The 18091-nt window shown below is 46.7% G+C and overlaps 1 protein-coding gene across 4 annotated transcripts in view; it reads right to left on the reverse strand.

The window, feature by feature from the left end:
• The window catches only part of LOC111143130 (KN motif and ankyrin repeat domains 4), a 69979-nt gene that overhangs the window by 31511 nt on the left and 20377 nt on the right, over window positions 1–18091 (reverse strand). For 3 of the 4 annotated variants that reach the window (XM_022496626.1, XM_022496625.1, XM_022496623.1), the window contains exon 2: window positions 1202–1289. In XM_022496626.1, the coding sequence (XP_022352334.1) occupies window positions 1202–1217 (16 nt within the window). In that variant the 5' untranslated portion in view covers window positions 1218–1289. Of the gene's footprint in view, window positions 1–1201; window positions 1290–3387; window positions 3446–18091 lie in introns of those variants that run through there. The other variant, XM_022496624.1, reaches the window with a different exon arrangement.

Raw genomic sequence — 18091 nt, forward strand, 5'->3', positions numbered from 1 at the left:
TGTTCGGTGGGACCACTTCCATGAAAAGGCAGCTCTCTGGGGAGAAAGGCAGACTCAAAATATACAGGAACTACATTTGGAAAGAGGGAAGGGGCAGGGCTGGGCTGCTGTCTGGTCCCTGAGTCCTGGGCTGGTGAAGGGCCATGTGGTTCAGGGGGATTATAGGCACTCCTGTTTCCCTAACATTTGGTGATCTGGAAAGAGCATTTCACTAGAAGTCAGGAGATTGGGGGCGGGGAGGGCGGGGTGGGGTGGGGTGCCTGTCTGCCTCAGTCAGTGTAGCAGGCAACTCTTGATGTCAAGGTTATGGGTTTGAGCCCTATCTTGGGTGTAGAGATTACTTAAAAATAAAACTTTAAAAAAGAAGAAGAGGAGGAAATCAGGAGATCAGGGTCTAGTCTATGACCTTCAGCAAGTTTCCTGGGCAGGGAATGAGGGGAATATTTGTGAAAACAGTTTTTGTTGTGTTACATAGTTATTACTCTACAACTTTGAACCCTTCTGCTACCGTGGGAATAGACTCCAGCTACCTGCTGGGTGATGAGAAACACATGACCAATCACCACCTGTGCCTGGGTGACATGGAGTCGGCCAACAGACATGTAAGTGTGGCCGTTCTACACCATCCAGCCAGGTCGCCCAGAAGACCACAAACTCATGAAGAGGCCCAGCAAATATCAGCCAGGCTGGCCCAGACCAGAAAAATGGGCCAGACAACCCACAGAATCTTTCCAGAAATGGTAAATGTCTTTAAGTCAATCAATTTTTGAGTGGTTTGTTACACAGCAAAGCTAACTGATACATGGGGAGACCGAGGCTCAGAGGAGTAAATGACAGGGAGAGTCACCCAGATATATATGGAGGCTCTTTCACCATATTGTCTCTCTCTCAGACCTCAAGTTCCTCATCCTTAAAATGAGAGTAGTGAGTGAGAGCATCCTGCTCCCTTCTTGATGCTTCGAAGAGATGAGAAAACTGTCTAGTGATTACGGAAGTCTGACATAACCACAAGGTTTCATTCGTATCCACTACTACTTCTCTTGTTCATACCTGAAATACGTAGTTTGGGTCTCCTGGCACTATCTGTGTGGGGAATGTCTCCTGTGAGCCTCCCTTAGGCTGTTTCTAGGATCTGTGGTAACAATCCCTTTGCAACCCAAGTGCTCCCTTTAGACCAGGTTATTCAGAGCACCCTGCCTACCATCTGTCTTCTCCATCTTAGGAAATGCAGACTGTCAGTCTCTCAGGCACTCTTCATCCGGTAAGTCTGTACAACCCACTGAAGAGCCCTGAAAAAAAGAGAAAGTCAGTTAGCATAAATAGAGAGGCAGTATCGTCCCAAAGAACTCCCATCCCTGTCTTCCTCTCAGGGTTGTCCAGGAGCTCCACAGTCCTCCTAGAGTATGTCCAATCCTCGGGATGTCTTTAAAGGATGTTAGCGATGGTCAACACCAAAGGAAGTATTTGGCTCAGTCCCCTCACCTGGCAGATGGAAGAAACTGAGGCTAGAGGTTAACTGGTCTGTGCGGGGCCTCTCAGCATTCTAGTGAAGGGGGTAGAGCCAGCCCCAGAGCTCTGCCAACTAGCACAGTATTCCTTCCACAACATCAAAAGCTGTAATCTACTCCCCTCCATCATGGTGAAAGAATTCTAATCTATTTTGGGGGAAGAAACTGGAATCAGAGTACCTATAAATGATCTATGACATCCCAGTCAGATTCAAAACAGGCGTGAGATCATTGCAAGTACCAAGGAGGCACTGATACTTAGAGGTGATGTCTCACCTTGGGTAGGGCAGGGCAAGTTCAAGCTCGGTGCTCCAAAGATATTAGGAACTATTCAAGCAGAAGACTGTCCTGACTGAATTAGGATACCTTGAGGTCTGATCATAAATTCTCCCCAAAGTTCTAATCCCAGGACTCTTTCTTAAAATGGTAAACAACCTGGCACCTGCACCCATTATAATAAATCACCCAGGAAATTGTCTTTTTATGATTGGAACTCCACACATATCGTAACAGTGAGTTATGTGACACCTCAGCAGTGGACGCAGGGTTGTTTCAGGAATTCCAGTGTGCTGGACAATGAATTCCGGACCAGAAAAGCGTACTGGGGAGAAGGGAAGGACTGGGGGAAACTGGGAGTAAGAGATGGATGAGGGGTGGTCTCCAACAGCCAGGGATGGAAAAAAGGAGAATACGTAAACTGGGAAAGACGGCTAAGAAGTATGTGGCCCACCAAACGAGAGGAGGTCTAAAGTTTGCCTGGCAAAATTTCACATGGCTTCTCTCTGTGAGCGTTCCAAACCACATTGCGTGCAGCTGCCAAAGGGGCCTTTCCCTCTGCAGGTGTGACAGAGCCTGGAAGGGCAGCCTGGTTTCCAGGTGCAGAGACACTCCTTGCAGGGGGAATGCCAACGCGAAGTACCTCACTTACTTTGGGGGCAACAAGTACTGAGTTTGGAAACAGCATAGAGCTGGAGTAGAAAGATGTTGGGGAGAAGGAGGGCAAGTGTGGCTGCTAAAGAGGCAGCAAGTAGAGAGATCTGGAAGGTTCTAACCTGAGGCGAGAGAGGTTCACCCTTGCTAGAAAGAAAAGGTTCTGAAACCACTTAAGTGTCCTGCAGTGGATGAAAGGGTGAAGAAAGTGTGGTAAATATATACAATGCAAAACTGTTCAGCCATGACAAAGAAGGAAATCTTGGCTGTTTGTGACAACATGTATGGATCCTGAGAGCTCTATGCTAAGTGAAATAAGTCAGACAGAGAAAGACAAATACCATATGATCTTACTTGTTGGTAGAATCTAAAAACACCCAATTTCATAGATACGGAGAACAGACTGGTGGCTGTCAGAGGCAGGATGTTTTGGGGTGGGTGAAATAGGGGATGGCAGTCAAAAGGCACAAACTTCCAGTCATAAGGATGTAATGAACAGCATGGCGACCGTAGTCAATAATACTGTATTGGATATTTAAAAGTTGTTAATAGAGTAGATCTTAAAAGTCTTCATCATAAGCGTGAGATATATATATATATATATATATATTTTAAGATCTACTCTATTAACAACTTTTAAATATATATATATATAGAGAGAGAGAGAGAGAGAGAGAATATCACTCAGCCATCAAAAAGAATGACATCTTGCCATTTACAACATGGATGGATCCAGAGGGTATAATGCTGAGTGAAGTAAGTCACTCAGAGAAAGACAAATACCATATGATTTCCCTCATATGTGGAATTTAAGAAACCAAACAAACAAAGAAAAAAAAAAGAGACAAAAAACAGACTCTGAACTATAGAGAACAAACAGATGGTTGCCAGAGGGGAGATGGGTGGGGGGATGGGCAAAATAGATAAAGTGGGGTAAGAGCACACTTACCAGGATGAGCGCTTGGTAATGTTTAGAATTGTTGAATCACTATACGGTACACCTGAAACTAATATAATACTGTATGTTAATTAGATGGGAATTTTTAAAAAGTTCTCATCGTAGAAATAGTTTGTAATTAAAAAAAAAAGGATTGGGGCGCCTGGGTGGCTCAGTGGGTTAAGCCGCTGCCTTCGGCTCAGGTCATGATCTCAGAGTCCTGGGATCGAGCCCCGCATCAGGCTCTCTGCTCTCTAGGAGAGCCTGCTTCCTCCTCTCTCTCTGCCTGCCTCTCTGCCTGCTTGTGATCTCTCTGTCAAATAAATAAATAAAATCTTAAAAAAAAAATTAAAAAAAGGATAGTTTGTATAGTTTGTAACTATAACTATGGTGTCATGTAGTTCATAACTATGGGGACAGATATTAACCAGACTTATCGTGGAAGCCATTTCACAATATATACAAATACCAACTCATTATTTTGCACACTTCTAAAACCAATAAAATATTTATGTCAATTATGTCTCTATTATCTCCATTAAAAAATAAGGATAATTTGGGGCACCTGGGTGGCTCAGTGGTTAAGCCTCTGCCTTCGGCTCAGGTCATGATCTCAGGGTCCTGGGATCGAGTCCCGCATCGGGCTCTCTGCTCTGCAGGGAGCCTGCTTCCTCCTCTCTCTCTCTCTCTGCTTGCCTCTCTGCCCACTTGTGATCTCTCTCTGTCAAATAAATAAAATCTTAAAAAAAAAAAAAGGATAATTAAAAAAAAAAAAAGAAGAAGAAGAAGAAGAAAGAAAAGCAAGAGAGGGTTCCCAGGCAGAGGACACTGTGCCTGATAATGCCACAGGTCAGCAGTCTGCAGTCGGTGGGGGAGCCTCCCAGATGCTGACAGAAGAAGAAGGGTGAGGACACGAAGCCTAAGCTCGGCCCCTCAGCCTGTCTCCATCATCATGGTTTCTCCTCTCCCTTCTGCTCCCTTTCTCCTCCTACCCTGTATCATTACTGAGCAACAGGCAGCGTTCAGAGCAATTGACATGCTCGAATTCTCCCATGCAGTCTTCACCGTAACCCCAAGGGGATTATTACTATTGTCCCCAATCTTCAGATACAGAGACTGAAGCCAAGAGAGTTTCCAAGCCTACCAAAGTTATATCACAAGCAGGTGTCGGACCAGGATTTGCCCTCAAGTATAGCCTACTCCAGTCATGTCCTGGGGAGTGATCTGTAAACATTTGCCCAGCCCGGATGCTGTGACTGATCCCTAGCTCTCTCGGGGGTGGGAGAAGAAGGGGGAGCAGGAAGTGTTCTTGACTTTGATGCTTCTCTGCTTCTGCCACAAGTATGTGCAAAACGCCTTCTCGGACAGATAAGGAGAACTACTCTCTTGTAAGGCCTCTTGGCCAAAGGTGTGTGTGACCTGCTTCTTCAAGACGGCACACTAAGCCACAGGCTCCTTCTGAGCAAGAGGGGGCCACCTAGGTGCAAGAGGGATCTTTGACACAAACTCACCATCACCTCAGAGAGTTCAGTCACACTTACTGCCTTTGGTTTGAGTTAGGATTCAACCCTTAATGTTGGATCCTAGGGTCAGATAATTATGCCACACATGTTAGGTCAAATTTCACTGAAAAGAACTCTACAGAGGGGCACCTGGATGGTTCAGTCGGTTAAGCGTTGGACTCTTAGTTTTAGCTTGGGTCATGATCTCAGGGTTGTGGGTTCGAGTCCCGCATCAGGCTCTGCATTCAGTGGGGAGTCTGCTTGAAGTCTCTCCCTCGGCTGTTGCCCCAGACTCTCAAATAAATAAAAAAATCTTTTTTTTTTTTAAGATTTTATTTATCCATTTGACAGACAGAGATCACAAGTAGGCAGAGAGGCAGGCAGAGAGAGAGGAGAGAGAGGAAAGGAAGCAGGCTCCCCGCTGAGCAGAGAGCCCGACGCAGGGCTCGATCCCAGGACCTGGGGTCATGACCTGAGCCGAAGGCAGAGGCTTTAACCCACTGAGCCACCCAGGCGCCCCATAAATAAAAAAATCTTAAAAAAAAAAAAAAAGAACTCTATGGAGATTTCTAATAGTTCTCTTAGACTTGCTTGAATATTACTAAAATCAGTCATTTCTGAGGTTACAGAAATTAAGTGGAGCTGACACCCAACTCTCTGAAGAAGAGAGCACAGCAAGCTTCCACAGGAAAGGTCTAGACACAGGAAGGGAAGGAGGGAACTGTCATGCCCATATCCCACCACTGCCAGCCTCACCCTCCCCGGCCTCCTCCTGCACTTTGGCCACAATTATGGCCCTGGGGGAGGACATCTTAGAATTGAGCTAAGGGTGTATTTTTTGATGTGATTGGGTGAGTGGAATTGAAGAAAAATGGCCACATCAACACATGCTACTTTGCAATGCAACAGAATATGAAAATGAGCTTGGTTGGGCAGAATTCCCCTTTCAAATGGAAATTTGCAACCTTCTGAAGCACAAAAATTTTGACATAAAGCAATTCATTACTCAGTGCTGTTAAGTTGTATTTGGTATTCAGAACCTTACAATAACTGGTATTCTGTAATTTTTAATTTGTCGATAACCTATCTAAGGATCAAGAATGCCCAGTTCAGGGGTGCCTGGGTGGCTCAGTGGGTTAAGCCTCTGCCTTCGGCTCAGGTCATGATCTCAGGGTCCTGGGATCAAGCCCCACATCAGGCTCTCTGTTCAGTGGGGACCCTGCTTCTTCCTCTCTCTCTGCCTGCCTCTCTGCCTACTTGTGATCTCTCTCTGTCAAATAAACAAAATCTTTACCAAAAAAAAAAAATCCACCAAAGAGGCAGTTACTCCGAAAGCCCGTGTACAACTATCAGGCCACATTAGGAACAGCTCGATTTCCCCCAGTCAGCCCAACTCCTGCAGTGTAGACCTACACCCTCTCCCTCTCCACAGTTACTCCTTTTATGATGCCATTTACAATCTCATTCCTAACCTCAAATACAAAGAAACCTTCCTTTACTTAGAAAGAAACTGAAACCTAGTTCTGTACTTTTCGTCTCTTCAAACCTCTCTTTATTCTGCAATAATAAAAACGCCGTATTTCATCCTAGAACAGGCCACATGCCAAAATAAATAGCACCTTGGATTTCCTTGAAAAGAAAGCTTGGCTCCAAGCACAGCCGTATTGCCACGATAATTCTTGGAGAATTCAACCTTAAAAAGTCAAATATTTAGCAAGGTAGTGCACGGAACAGCAGCCCGGTCAATCCCTGCACGATCGCTCGCAAAGACAAAGCACTCTTTCCAAAAGAACCCCCCCACCCCCGCAAAATATTACCCGTACCTCTTACGGATCCTGCCAAAATGATGAGCGCTTCCTGTTTCCCCATTCCAGAGCCCCTTGCCTCCCAGTGTAAATGTCCCCTGTGCCGAGAAGCAGGAGGCATCTGTGATGCCGCTTAACATCCAGCATCCAGGCACCCAGGAAGGGGAGCTACACTCCTAAAAAATATTCTGCCTATGGAGTTCTCCAGCCGACTCACTTTCCACAGACCCAGGAAACAAAGAGACAACTCCTTCGCAGTAAATGACACATGAACACAACCTCATTAACTCCGTTCTACATTTTCCGGCACGTGTCATTTTCGCCTGCAATGCAGCAGCGGAATCTGGAGCTTCGTGGAGAAGGGAGAACTGTCGGGAGGAAAGCTTTGCCACATTACCTTGCCTTGGCATCCTCCCCCTGCCATCGCCTGGAGTGAGAGGAGTTGACTCCCTGCGCAAAGCGCGGTGCTGGCTGCTGGACCAGAGCTGACTGCTCAGCTCCGGAGTTCAGCACAGCAGCACTGGCTTCCCAGCTGTTCAAGGATTTGGTCAGGTGATCCGTGACCTTGCTGGAGAAGCAAATACTGACTTCCTTTTCACTCCCGGGAAGAGGGGAGTAGGGTCAGACAGGAATTCAGTGCTCAATAAGCTGATACCCGATCTTGCAGGAAGAGGAAGAAAGCTCAAATCCTTCATTGGAAAGTTAGTTCCCAGAGCTAGTGCCACAGCTAACGACACCGAAACAGCACACACCATCCTCCCGCAACTGCCTCAACTCTGGGAGCTTCTCTGAGGGGTCATAATTAATTACGCTTTTCCTTCTCTCTCCCTGCAGCTCAGGCGGCTCATTAATAAAATTGTTCCTAATGAAGACATGGGGATTGTCCTTAGGATCTGAAACCCTGCAGGGGTGCATCTCTTTCTTCCAGACTCTATTTAGAAACTTCCCCCTCGGGGTGCCTGGGTGGCTCAGTGGGTTAAGCCTCTGCCTTCAGCTCAGGTCATGATCTCAGGGTCCTGGGATCGAGCCCCGCATCAGGCTCTCTACTCAGTGGGGATCCTGCTTCCTCTCTCTCTCTGGGCCTGCCTCTCTGTCTACTTGTGATCTCTCTCTGTCAAATAAATAAATAAAAACAAAAATTAGAAAAAAAAAGAAACTTCCCCCTCCACCCACCTCCTGGGGTCCCACAACCACGCAAAGCTTCCAAAGCTTCCACAAGCAGTCCCAGGGCTGGGTGCCCTGGAGAGTCACTGGAAGTCTACTGGGGCAGAGCAGAAAGATGATACAATGCTCAGTGAGATCCAGACTAGACTGGCAGCTCTGGCTTCCTGCCACTCTAACCAGTCTGATGCCCTAGGACCAAAATGCACCCTATTTTAGCAGTAAGAGAAAAGCAAGCAGATACCTACTATAAGGATCCAGCCCTGGGCAGGTCTCTAACTGCAGCGCAGACCGGTGAGTTCAGAAGGGCAGGTGCAGGAGCCAGCGAGAAGGCAACTGTGGAGGAGGACAGTCTCAGAGTGTCTCAGGCAAGCTCTGGGAAGAGTCTGGGCCAGCTCACTGCGGCCACAGCTCTCTCTGGAGCAGAGGCAGGTGGGAGGCTTGTGCTCAAAGGCTCCAAGCTCTCCAAATCCAGCACCACGGCTGGACCTGGGGTAGGTGTGGTCAAAAGGAGCCGGGAGAGCATCTGGGTTCCTGTATGCAGGCTTAGCAAAAAGATGATAGGGACCTCATCCCCTTTGCCATCCCTGAGCCCTAGCCAAATGAGGCTGTCCTGGGAGGTGAAACTCCAACAGTGAGACATGTCAAAGCAGCTCTGACCTTCACAGGCACAGCTTATCAAGATGTGCTTCAAAGACCAGGGCAAATTCCTGCCTAACCCACACTGCGGTTGATGCCAGAGCTGAGTGTCACCCTGAAATGCTGCCTGTTTCCAGTCCAATACACTTAGAAAGCACTTGACATCCTGCGTCCCCTATATCCTCAAACCAGCCTGAGGCAGCCAGATGGGGACGAGCATCCCCATTGTATAGGTGAAGAAAATGAGACAGACACTGTGACTTCTCTTGGCTCACCCTAGAGGGGATGTGGATGAAAATGAATATTCTTGGATTAGAATTCTGTGTTTTTCCTACTACACTGGATCACACTCCTTATTTTCCTGGAAAGATTCTAGGGCACCTTGTTCAAGAGGGAGGTCAAGAGACTTCCCAAAGGGCACAGGTAGATGGGAGGGACAAGGCTATAGGACAGCAGCATATACTTTTCTCAACTGCTGAAAGTATTTTTCTGTGTTAACGGAGTTCAAAGACCAGATCATCAGAATTTAAAAAAATATATCAGAAATATACCTTGAACTCTGAGGTTATATGGAAATATATACCAAGGAGCAAGCTATTCCTCTGATGGATTAAAATGATCATTGACCATTCCCCCTCCAAACTGGCCAGAGAATGGCTCGAGGCATGTGCTACTTCCCCAGGACACGGAGAAGAAAAGCTCTCCATGTCACCATTCCCCCTCCAAACTGGCCAGAGAATGGCTCGAGGCATGTGCTACTTCCCCAGGACACTGGGAGAAGAAAAGCTCTCCATGTCACCGGGTCCCATGACTTTTCAGCCACCCACTCTTCCCCTCTGGTTCATCTCTGTGTTGGAGACAAGCACTCTGTTTTCCTCTCCCAGGAATAAATTCTTCCTCATCCAATATGGAGATGAGAGGTTTATTTCCAGACCTAATGCTTTTCTTGCAAGACCCAGCATTCTTCCCGGAGCACTGGCCCGTTCCTGCCCCTCCTCCAAGCTCCACTCAGCATCTGCTCAAGAGCAGTGGCTAGTCTTCCTGCTTCCACGGCTGTCTGCCCTCGACTACGGCGGGTGTCTCTTGAATTCTAATTGCTGCTCTGTGTCTCTGTCCCTGACCAGCATCACAGGCTAGATGCCATGTCAGGTGTGTGAAACGGAACTTATCCACAACACTGATGGCTCTAAACACAGGTGACCTTTCCAGATACTTCCTTAAGTACCAAAGGAGCACATCTGCTTCTCTGGTTGGCCCCAGGCCTCTCACCAGATTAAAAAAGAAAAAGAAGGGGGGAAAAAAAAAGGCCAGCAGAATGAGGAAAGGAAATACTAGTCCCCCAGCAGTGCCACCGGTCAGCTTGGCTCAGATGCCGGGACAGAAGACCCACAAGGAAAAGAAGACACACATTCCGAACCTCCTAGTCTCCCCTCCATCTTTCAGACCTCTTTCTGGGGAGGAGGAGCCCCCCCTGAGATGTTGGGACAGACGCTGTGCTGACTGCTGTGTCCTCAGAGGAGGACAGAGTCTTCTGTCTTTCATACCTTTCTAATTTGCCCACCATGCTCATTTCCCTCCGGAGTCAGGCAGGGAGGTGAGCAGAACCAGGAATGTTGCTCTCCATTTTCCAGATGAGGAAACAAAGCTAGTTCCCCACAACAGCACAAAGCTAACAAAAGGCAAAGCCTCAACCCAAACTCAGATTTTTGGTCTCGCAGTTCAGTACCCTTTCCTCGCAGCCACGCAGGCTGCAGAGAGCCTGCCAGTGAGTGCAGCAGACACGTAAGATACCCAGACGCAAGCTTCAGGTTGGTGCTGTCCCCACAGAAGGTGATTTCACATTTAAGGAAGGTCTTCATGGAAATCCCCAACCGCTCTCTAGGGGGGTGTGCTTCCTGTGGGAGGACCCCCTCCATCGCCTCTGGGCCTTGCCCTGTGTTGGAACCTGGCACGCCCCCACCCCTAGGCCTCACTCAGACAGAGGTCTTAAGATAGTAGCCGTCTTAGGTTAGCCACTGAGCCATCCAGTTCTGCCACTGGCTGTGCAGATTCCCTGGGACCACACACATTTATCCACAAGAACTTCTCTGGCAAGAAGCACTTGGCTGAGGAGATACTGATTCCTTTTGCAGTTTAGAAACTTCCAGCTTCTGGCCCAGATCCTGTTTGCCCCATGATGGGAAAAGAGTGGACTCTCCAAGGCAAGAGGGAAGAGGAGATGAAACTATCTGAAGAGGGCGCCTGGGTGGCTCAGTGGGTTAAGCCACTGCCTTCGGCTCGGGTCGTGATCTCAGGGTCCTGGGATCGAGTCCCGCATCGGGCTCTTTGCTCGGCGGGGAGCCTGCTTCCCTCTCTCCCTCTCTGCCTGCCTCTTTGTCTACTTGTGATCTCTCTCTGTCAAATAAATAAATAAAATCTTAAAAAAAAAAAAAAAAAAAAAAGAAACTATCTGAAGAATGTGCCTTTTATCTAAGCAGTCCCTTAGGCTTTTGCACTTTGCTCAGGAAGGTCAGCTCTTTGGCAGCGGGTGTGATGACCCAGGGTCAAGGAAGAGCAGACTATTAGGTACGCCTGAAACAGAGGCTCTCGGAGCGGACTGGTTCGGCCACGGCCACTCTGTCCCAACACTGTTTAAACGGACGGAGAAGCTGGGGGTATAGCAGTCCCGGGGGGAATGGACTGGCTATAGCAGTCCAGGGGGAATCAGCTGTTTTCAAGACCAACCCTTTAAAGTGGGTGAGAATTTCTCAGGGTGGAAATGGGGTCAGTTTCAGGGAGAAGGGAGGCTGCACTAACCAGTGAAAAGTGTTCCCCAGAGAAAATGGAAGGCATTGGGGACCCCCAGGAAAAAGACCCTCCCAGAATGCTCTCAGTCCTTGACCCAAACGCACTGTCAAATCCACACACCAAGAGACCCAGGAGGAAGGGGCACCAGCGGGCAACTCAAGAGAAGAGGAGATACTGATGGTCAATTTTTGAAAGATTTCTATCCGCCGGAATGATTCAAAAAGCAGCTAGATAACATCTAAATACAGTACTCTCTGTTGACGCTACACTGTGCCAGGTATCCTAGGTCCATTCCAAACACCATCCAGTTTAATTCGCACAATAACCCTATGAAGCGGTCCTATGATTCCCATTAGCTGAGGCTCAGTGCAGTGAGTTGCCCAGGTATCGGCACTATGCGCGGTCAGATTCGAATTCAATGCGCGCACTGTGCTTAACAGTGGTACAACGCAGACTTACAAGTATGGGGGTGGGGTAGATGGTTGGAATATCTTTAAAGAAGGATATTTAGTGTTGATAAGGCTTTAATGAGAAGGGGACCACGCCCTCCCCGGAAGATTGCCGCAGAATCCCGGCAGCCGCGGCACCGACACCTCACTGTATCTCCCGCCTTACTGCCCGCGTCTTCACTGCATCGACTTTGTGCCCCAGCGCGCAGGCAACTGCCAAATCAAACACAACTAAATAAAACGGTGAAGCAAGGAGATGAAAACATCACAGAGACATGTGATGTCTTTTCTTATTCTAAAAAATCACCATCATGATAGATTCTTGGAAAATAAAAACATTAACAATTTGTGCATGGAAAAGGTGAGAAATCACCATAATCCCACAACCTCATGTCCCACTACTTTGTATATCTTAACGTAATCAAAGAGCAAGTTCTGTGGTGGTTAAGAGTCTGGACTCCACACCGAGAAGCCACGGCTGGAATCCCAGTTCTGCCACTGGCTGTGCAACCTTGAACAAATTGCTTGACCTCTCTGTGCCTCATTTGTAAAGTAGGAAGAGTCATACACCCTACATGTCATGGAGGATGAAATATGATGATATATATCAACCACTCAGAACCCAGGCTGGTGTACAGGCTGTGTTCAACAAATAATAAATACATTAGCTATTAATATAATAATATAAATTCAATTGTGAATTTGATTTTATATTTATAATTCCATCACCTACCCATTTAAAAAATGTAATCATGAGGGGCGCCTGGGTGGCTCAGTGGGTTAAGCCGCTGCCTTCGGCTCAGGTCATGATCTCAGGGTCCTGGGATCGAGCCCCGCATCGGGCTCTCTGCTCAGCAGGGAGCCTGCTTCCTCCTCTCTCTCTGCCTGCCTCTCTGCCTGCTTGTGATCTCTCTCTGTCAAATAAATAAATAAATAAAATCTTTAAAAAAAAAAAAAAATGTAATCATACCTGCTTCATAATGATTACTGTAAATGGCTATGCAAGGCCCCCCCCTGACTTAGGCCTTATGATCCACACTCACTCCCTCCTGGAGGGCATCCACCTCATCTTTAACTCTCCCTTCAATGCCACCAGATCAGGCAGCCTGACAGGTGGGCCTCAGGGCAGGTCTCCAGGAAGACCCCAATTTCAGGTGGCTGGAACCCAGCTGCCACATATGATGAATGGTTAAGAGCACACAGGCTTTGAGGTAAGACAGCCCAGGTTCAAATCCTGACTCTGTGACCTTGAACAAATTTCCTTATTCAGCTAAGTACGTGGTTGTGAGGACCACGTGAGAGAAGTGTGTGAAGTGTTTGTGCCAATGCTCTGCACATAATAAGTCAAGAAATGTTAGCTATGATTCCTTTGTAAACCCACACTGTTTTAAGTGAGGGAAGGGCAGATAGTGTTTTTGATTTATTTATCACCCTATTCTGAACAGTTGATATGATAGGAACTCAGCAAAAATATGTTGAATCAGTGAATATATAAATACATGAATGAATGGACGGATCATAGAAACTGTCAGAGCTGGAAAGGATTTTTTAAAATAGCTTTATTTGAATGTAGTCTACATGCCATACAATTTACTCAGTTAAATTGGACGATTCAATAGTTGTAGTACAGATTTGTGCAAACATTGCCATCACCTAATTTTAAAAACTGTGTTAAAATACATGTACAGGGGCGCATGGGTGGGTCGGTTGGTTAAGGCTCTGCCTGGGATTGCATCGGGCTCCTTGCTCAGCAGGGAGCCTGCTTCTCTCCCTCTGCCTGCTGCTCCCCATTTGTGCACACACTCTCTCTCTGACACATAAGTAAGTAAACTCTTTAAAAAATAAAATAGGGGTGCCTGGGTGGCTCAGTCGTTAAGCGTCTGCCTTCAGCTCAGGTCCTGATCCCAGGATTCTGGGATCAAGCCCCGCATCAGGCTCCCTGCTCAGTGGGTGGGAAGTCTGTTTCTCCCTCTCCCACTCCCCCTGTTTGTGTTCCCTCTCTTGCTGTCTCTCTCTCTGTCAAATAAATAAAATCTTTTTAAAACAATAAAAATAAATTATAAAATAAAATACATATACATAAGCTAAAATTTATCATTTTAACCAATTTTAAGTGCAGAATTCAATGACGTTAAATATGTTTGTAATGTTTTGTCACCATCACCACTATATATACCCCGAAAGTTTTCATCTCCAACATAAACTCTGTGACCCACTAAACAGTTACTCCCCATTCCCTCTTGCCCTGGTAATATCTATGCCACTTTCTGTCTCTATGAATTTGCCTTTTCTTGGTACCTCCTATAAATGGAATCATACAATATCTGTCCTTCCGTGTCTGGCTTATTTCATTTAGCGTGTCTTCAAGATCCATCCAAGGCTTAGCAAATAGCAAAACTTCATTCCTTCTTATGGTTGAGTATCATTCCACTGTGTGTATGTAGCATACTTTGTTCATCCATTCATCCATCAATGAACACTTGGGTTACTTCCATCTTTTAGCTACTGTGAATAATGCTCCTGTGAACATTGGTATACAAATATCTATTCAAGTCCCTGCTTTTGTTTAGGAGTGAAATTGCTGGGTCATATGGTAATTGTACTTTTAGCTTTTTGAAGAACCACCAAACTGTTTTCCAAGGCAGCGGCACCATTTCATGTTCCCACCAGCGATGCATAATGGTTCCAATTTCTCCATATCTTCACCAACATCTGGGTTTTTTTTTTTTCATTTAAAAAAAAAAGTTATTTTATCATCCTAGCAAGTGTGGTAGGTGTGAAGTGTCGTCTCCTAGTGGTTTTGATTTTTACTGACCCAATGCCAATGACTGTTGAGCATCTTTTTTAATGTCCTTACTGGCCATTCGTATACCTTCTTTGGAGAAATGTCTATTCAAGTCCTTTGCCCCTTTTTGAATTGGCAAAATTGTTTTTGTTGTAGTTGACTTGTAAGAGATCTTTCTGGATATTAACCCCTTATGAAGTATGTGACTGGCAAGTATTTTCTCCCATTGTGTAGGATGTCTTGTTACTTTCTTGCTGGTATCCTTTGATGCGCAAAGGTTACTCATTTTGATGAAGTTCGATTTATCTGAATTTTCTTTCATTCCCTGTGCTTTGGTCTCCGATCCATGAAATTGCTGTCAAATTCACTGTCGTGAAGATTTTCCTCAGTGCTTTCTTCCAGAAGTTTTATAGCCTTATCTTTAAGGTTGAGGACTTTGATATACTTCGAGGTCATTTGTGTATGCAGTTTAAGGTTAAGGTCCAGCTTTATTCTTTTGCATATGAATATTCAGTTTTCCTATCACCAGTTATTGAAAAGACCACAACCTCATTTTAGTACGTTTTCATCACTCCAAAAAGAAACTCCATACAGGAGATCTCCGTTTTCTAGGGAACTAGAAACATAAGTGAGTTATTGAGCGTTAATAAACCTTGGCGTTCACAAACAAAAATTAGTTCATTACAAGAGTTTACTGAGGACATTAATTCTCTGTTCTACAAAGAAGTGTGACCTCCATCCCTCTCCAAATAGCGCTGCAAAACTCCTGTGTGTGCACACCAGCCAAGAACTGAAATTCCCGCAATTCTCTGGAGGGTGCTTTGTTATTAATACAGAAGACATTTGTTGCTTTTCTGGGCTCACCAACACTTTGTGAACACCCTTCCTATGCCTGGGTTATTTCCTTCCTTAGCAGTCGCACCCCCGCAAGGCTGAAACCAGGATTTGCAGTGCCAGGCTCCTTCAGAGTTAGGGCTCAGGCATGGGACCTGTGCTCATCAGGGTAGAGGCACACAGGCCAGACCTCAAATTGGAAGAAAGTGCCCTGGAAAAGGAAGGGCTGCAAGCAAGCGATCGTGGAGAGGGTGGTGGCGTGACTTGATGTCCTTTACTGAATTCGCCTTCCACCGAAGCTTGCTGGAGTGGGTTCTCTGCTCTTTGCAACTCCGCAGCCTCAGCGGTGGCTTGGTTTTCGATTGCTTCTATTCCGTTCATTTATGTCACTTGTAGATTACTTTCCAGAGTTTCTGTTTTGTCCTGAGTATTTGCTGCCCGACCACTCACTCTGCTTCTTTTTCGCTTCGCCTTTCAACCTCTGTTATTTCTAATTCTTTCCCACTGCAGAGTAGGAGCCCGTGGGCTCTGTGGGCCACATGGTCTTGCCCTTGGCCAAACGGGGCCATAGTCAAGAGAGCTTGGGAACCTCAGCTCGGAGTAAACTGAGGAATTCAGCCTCACCTCCTCCCTCCTGGGTCACCTCAGTGAAAGCATCTCGAGGGTAGGAGCAGACACACCCTCCACGGTGCACCCAGCCTCTCCGGGCAGCCAACGCTCTGAGCATCACTGTCCCCGGTCAGAATCGGGGGGGGGGGGGCTTGGCTTCACAGACAGCTGCCTGGCTTGGGAACCGAGGCTGCAGGTGCAGACACTTCAGGGCTTGCGTGGGCTGTGGCATCTGCCTCCTGGGTTGGGAGAAAGATTTATCTTGGCACAGCCTGCACATTCAGGAAAGTCAGTTAAACCAAACTGAGCCTGATAAGTAATCTCCAGACACCTGGGTGGAACCAGGGCTGTTTCCAGACTTTTCAGGCAAGTTGAAAGGCTTTTCATTCTTGCCCAAGGTCCCCGCCTGCCCCTCCAGCAGGCCCTGTCTAAGGAAGAGCAGGAGGCCTCTGTGATGTGGGTCAGGCAGGGATGAGAGGAACCCAGCCTTGGCTGCAGGCAGCTGGATAAACGCTGGGCATCCTCAGAGATGAGCCAGAGAGAGGCAGTGAGAGAGGAAGGACTCTAGAAACTTCTATCCACTTCAACGTGTCCTTGAAGAAGATGGACTCTGTATGAGTCCAGTGCAGCATCGGCAGTACATAGAAAAGTCATATCCTGTTCTGGTTGGGTTTTGCTTTATTTTGATGTGGGGAAAGTCACTAAGAAATGGTGCCTCCCAAATTCACATCCCACGTTTGTATCGCCCACAGCCGCTCAAAGATGTCACAAAATAGTCGGACATTTGGAGCACAGCACAAGCAGACTTTTATTAATTAACTCTAACAACAAATAAAATAAAGATGTTCACATCTTTTCTTCTAGCCTAACTATGGGTGATTTTTTTTTTTTTTTTTTTTTAAGGCAAAGCCTCTCTTTCCTGCTTCTGAGTCTGCAGGTAGCAAGTGTTCCATCACCCCTGCTGGTTGTCTGCTGCTGGGAGCAGAAAAACCAGACATGAGCTGGGACATCATCTTCATTTACTAATGGGGAAACTAAGCCTCCGCGACTTGTCCATACCATACAGCAGAGCAAAGGTCAGATTCTCTTTTCTAGACTCCTGATGGAGTGCTTTCCTTTATAAAACCTCCTGCAGATGGCCATGGTCTGCTGTGTGGTACTGGAGGGTACCAAACTGATTCGACTGGTTTCTTTAAAGAACAGTGTGGCTGGCATCCCCAGGTGAAATGTGGGATAATGGCATTATTATGGTGAAGTCTGTGAAGACAGCCACCTTTGCTGGCAGCCACTAGCCACAGGGAAAGTACGATGCAGAGCAGTAGGAATAATCACCAACACCTATTAACCACCTCATCTGTACGCGTCCTTACTCCTCCCCACTCAGCCCTGGAAGAGCCCCGTCAGGACTCCCCTGTAGACGAGGCAAAGATGGCCACCTCATGGCCCGGCCTCCGCTCAATGGTTGTGTTCAAAGGAACGGCAGTTAAGTAGGAAAAAATGAATTGGAGGCAACCCAAACCTTCACTGCAGTCTCTGGAGAAAACACCAAAGGGGAAGTGCATTCTTAGCATGAGGCAAAGTCTGAAAATTGTCCTTCCCTCTCTCTGCTCTTCTCAGCATCTATTTCCAGCAAAACAACTGTTTCAGAAGCACTGTCTCTGTTCTCCATCATCTCTCACGGAAACCCTTCCACCTGGCTCTTCACTCATTCACCTCCCTCACGCCTGGCATCTGCTCACCCACCGTCTGCCAGTCTCTCTCTCCCTCCGTCACCAGGAATCTCAGGACTGGCTCCATTTGTCCAGGGCTTTCTTATCCCCGGGCGACCCCAATCTGCATCCCCGGGGGCAAGAGCCAAGAAAACTCTGCTAGATATTTTCTTAGAAGAGAACTACTTGAGGTTTCCACAGGCAGAGAAGTTTTGAATAGTCAGGTGTTGACATTTGTAATTCCCTGACACACCCATTGTACAGATCACCAAACTGAGGCATCATCAGAATAATTATATTGTTAGTATTATAAATAATAATTATTAGCCAGACGTTATCTGATATTGTGTGAATGATAAGTTATTTAATTTCACATGGAGTACAATAGGTAGGCGCTCCTATATCCTTTTCACAGATGACAGGTTTGGGGCACAAA

The sequence above is a fragment of the Enhydra lutris genome, unplaced genomic scaffold, assembly GCF_002288905.1.
Source record: "Enhydra lutris kenyoni isolate GAN:26980312 unplaced genomic scaffold, ASM228890v2 scaffoldscaffold9, whole genome shotgun sequence".
NCBI classification, from domain to species: domain Eukaryota; kingdom Metazoa; phylum Chordata; class Mammalia; order Carnivora; family Mustelidae; genus Enhydra; species Enhydra lutris.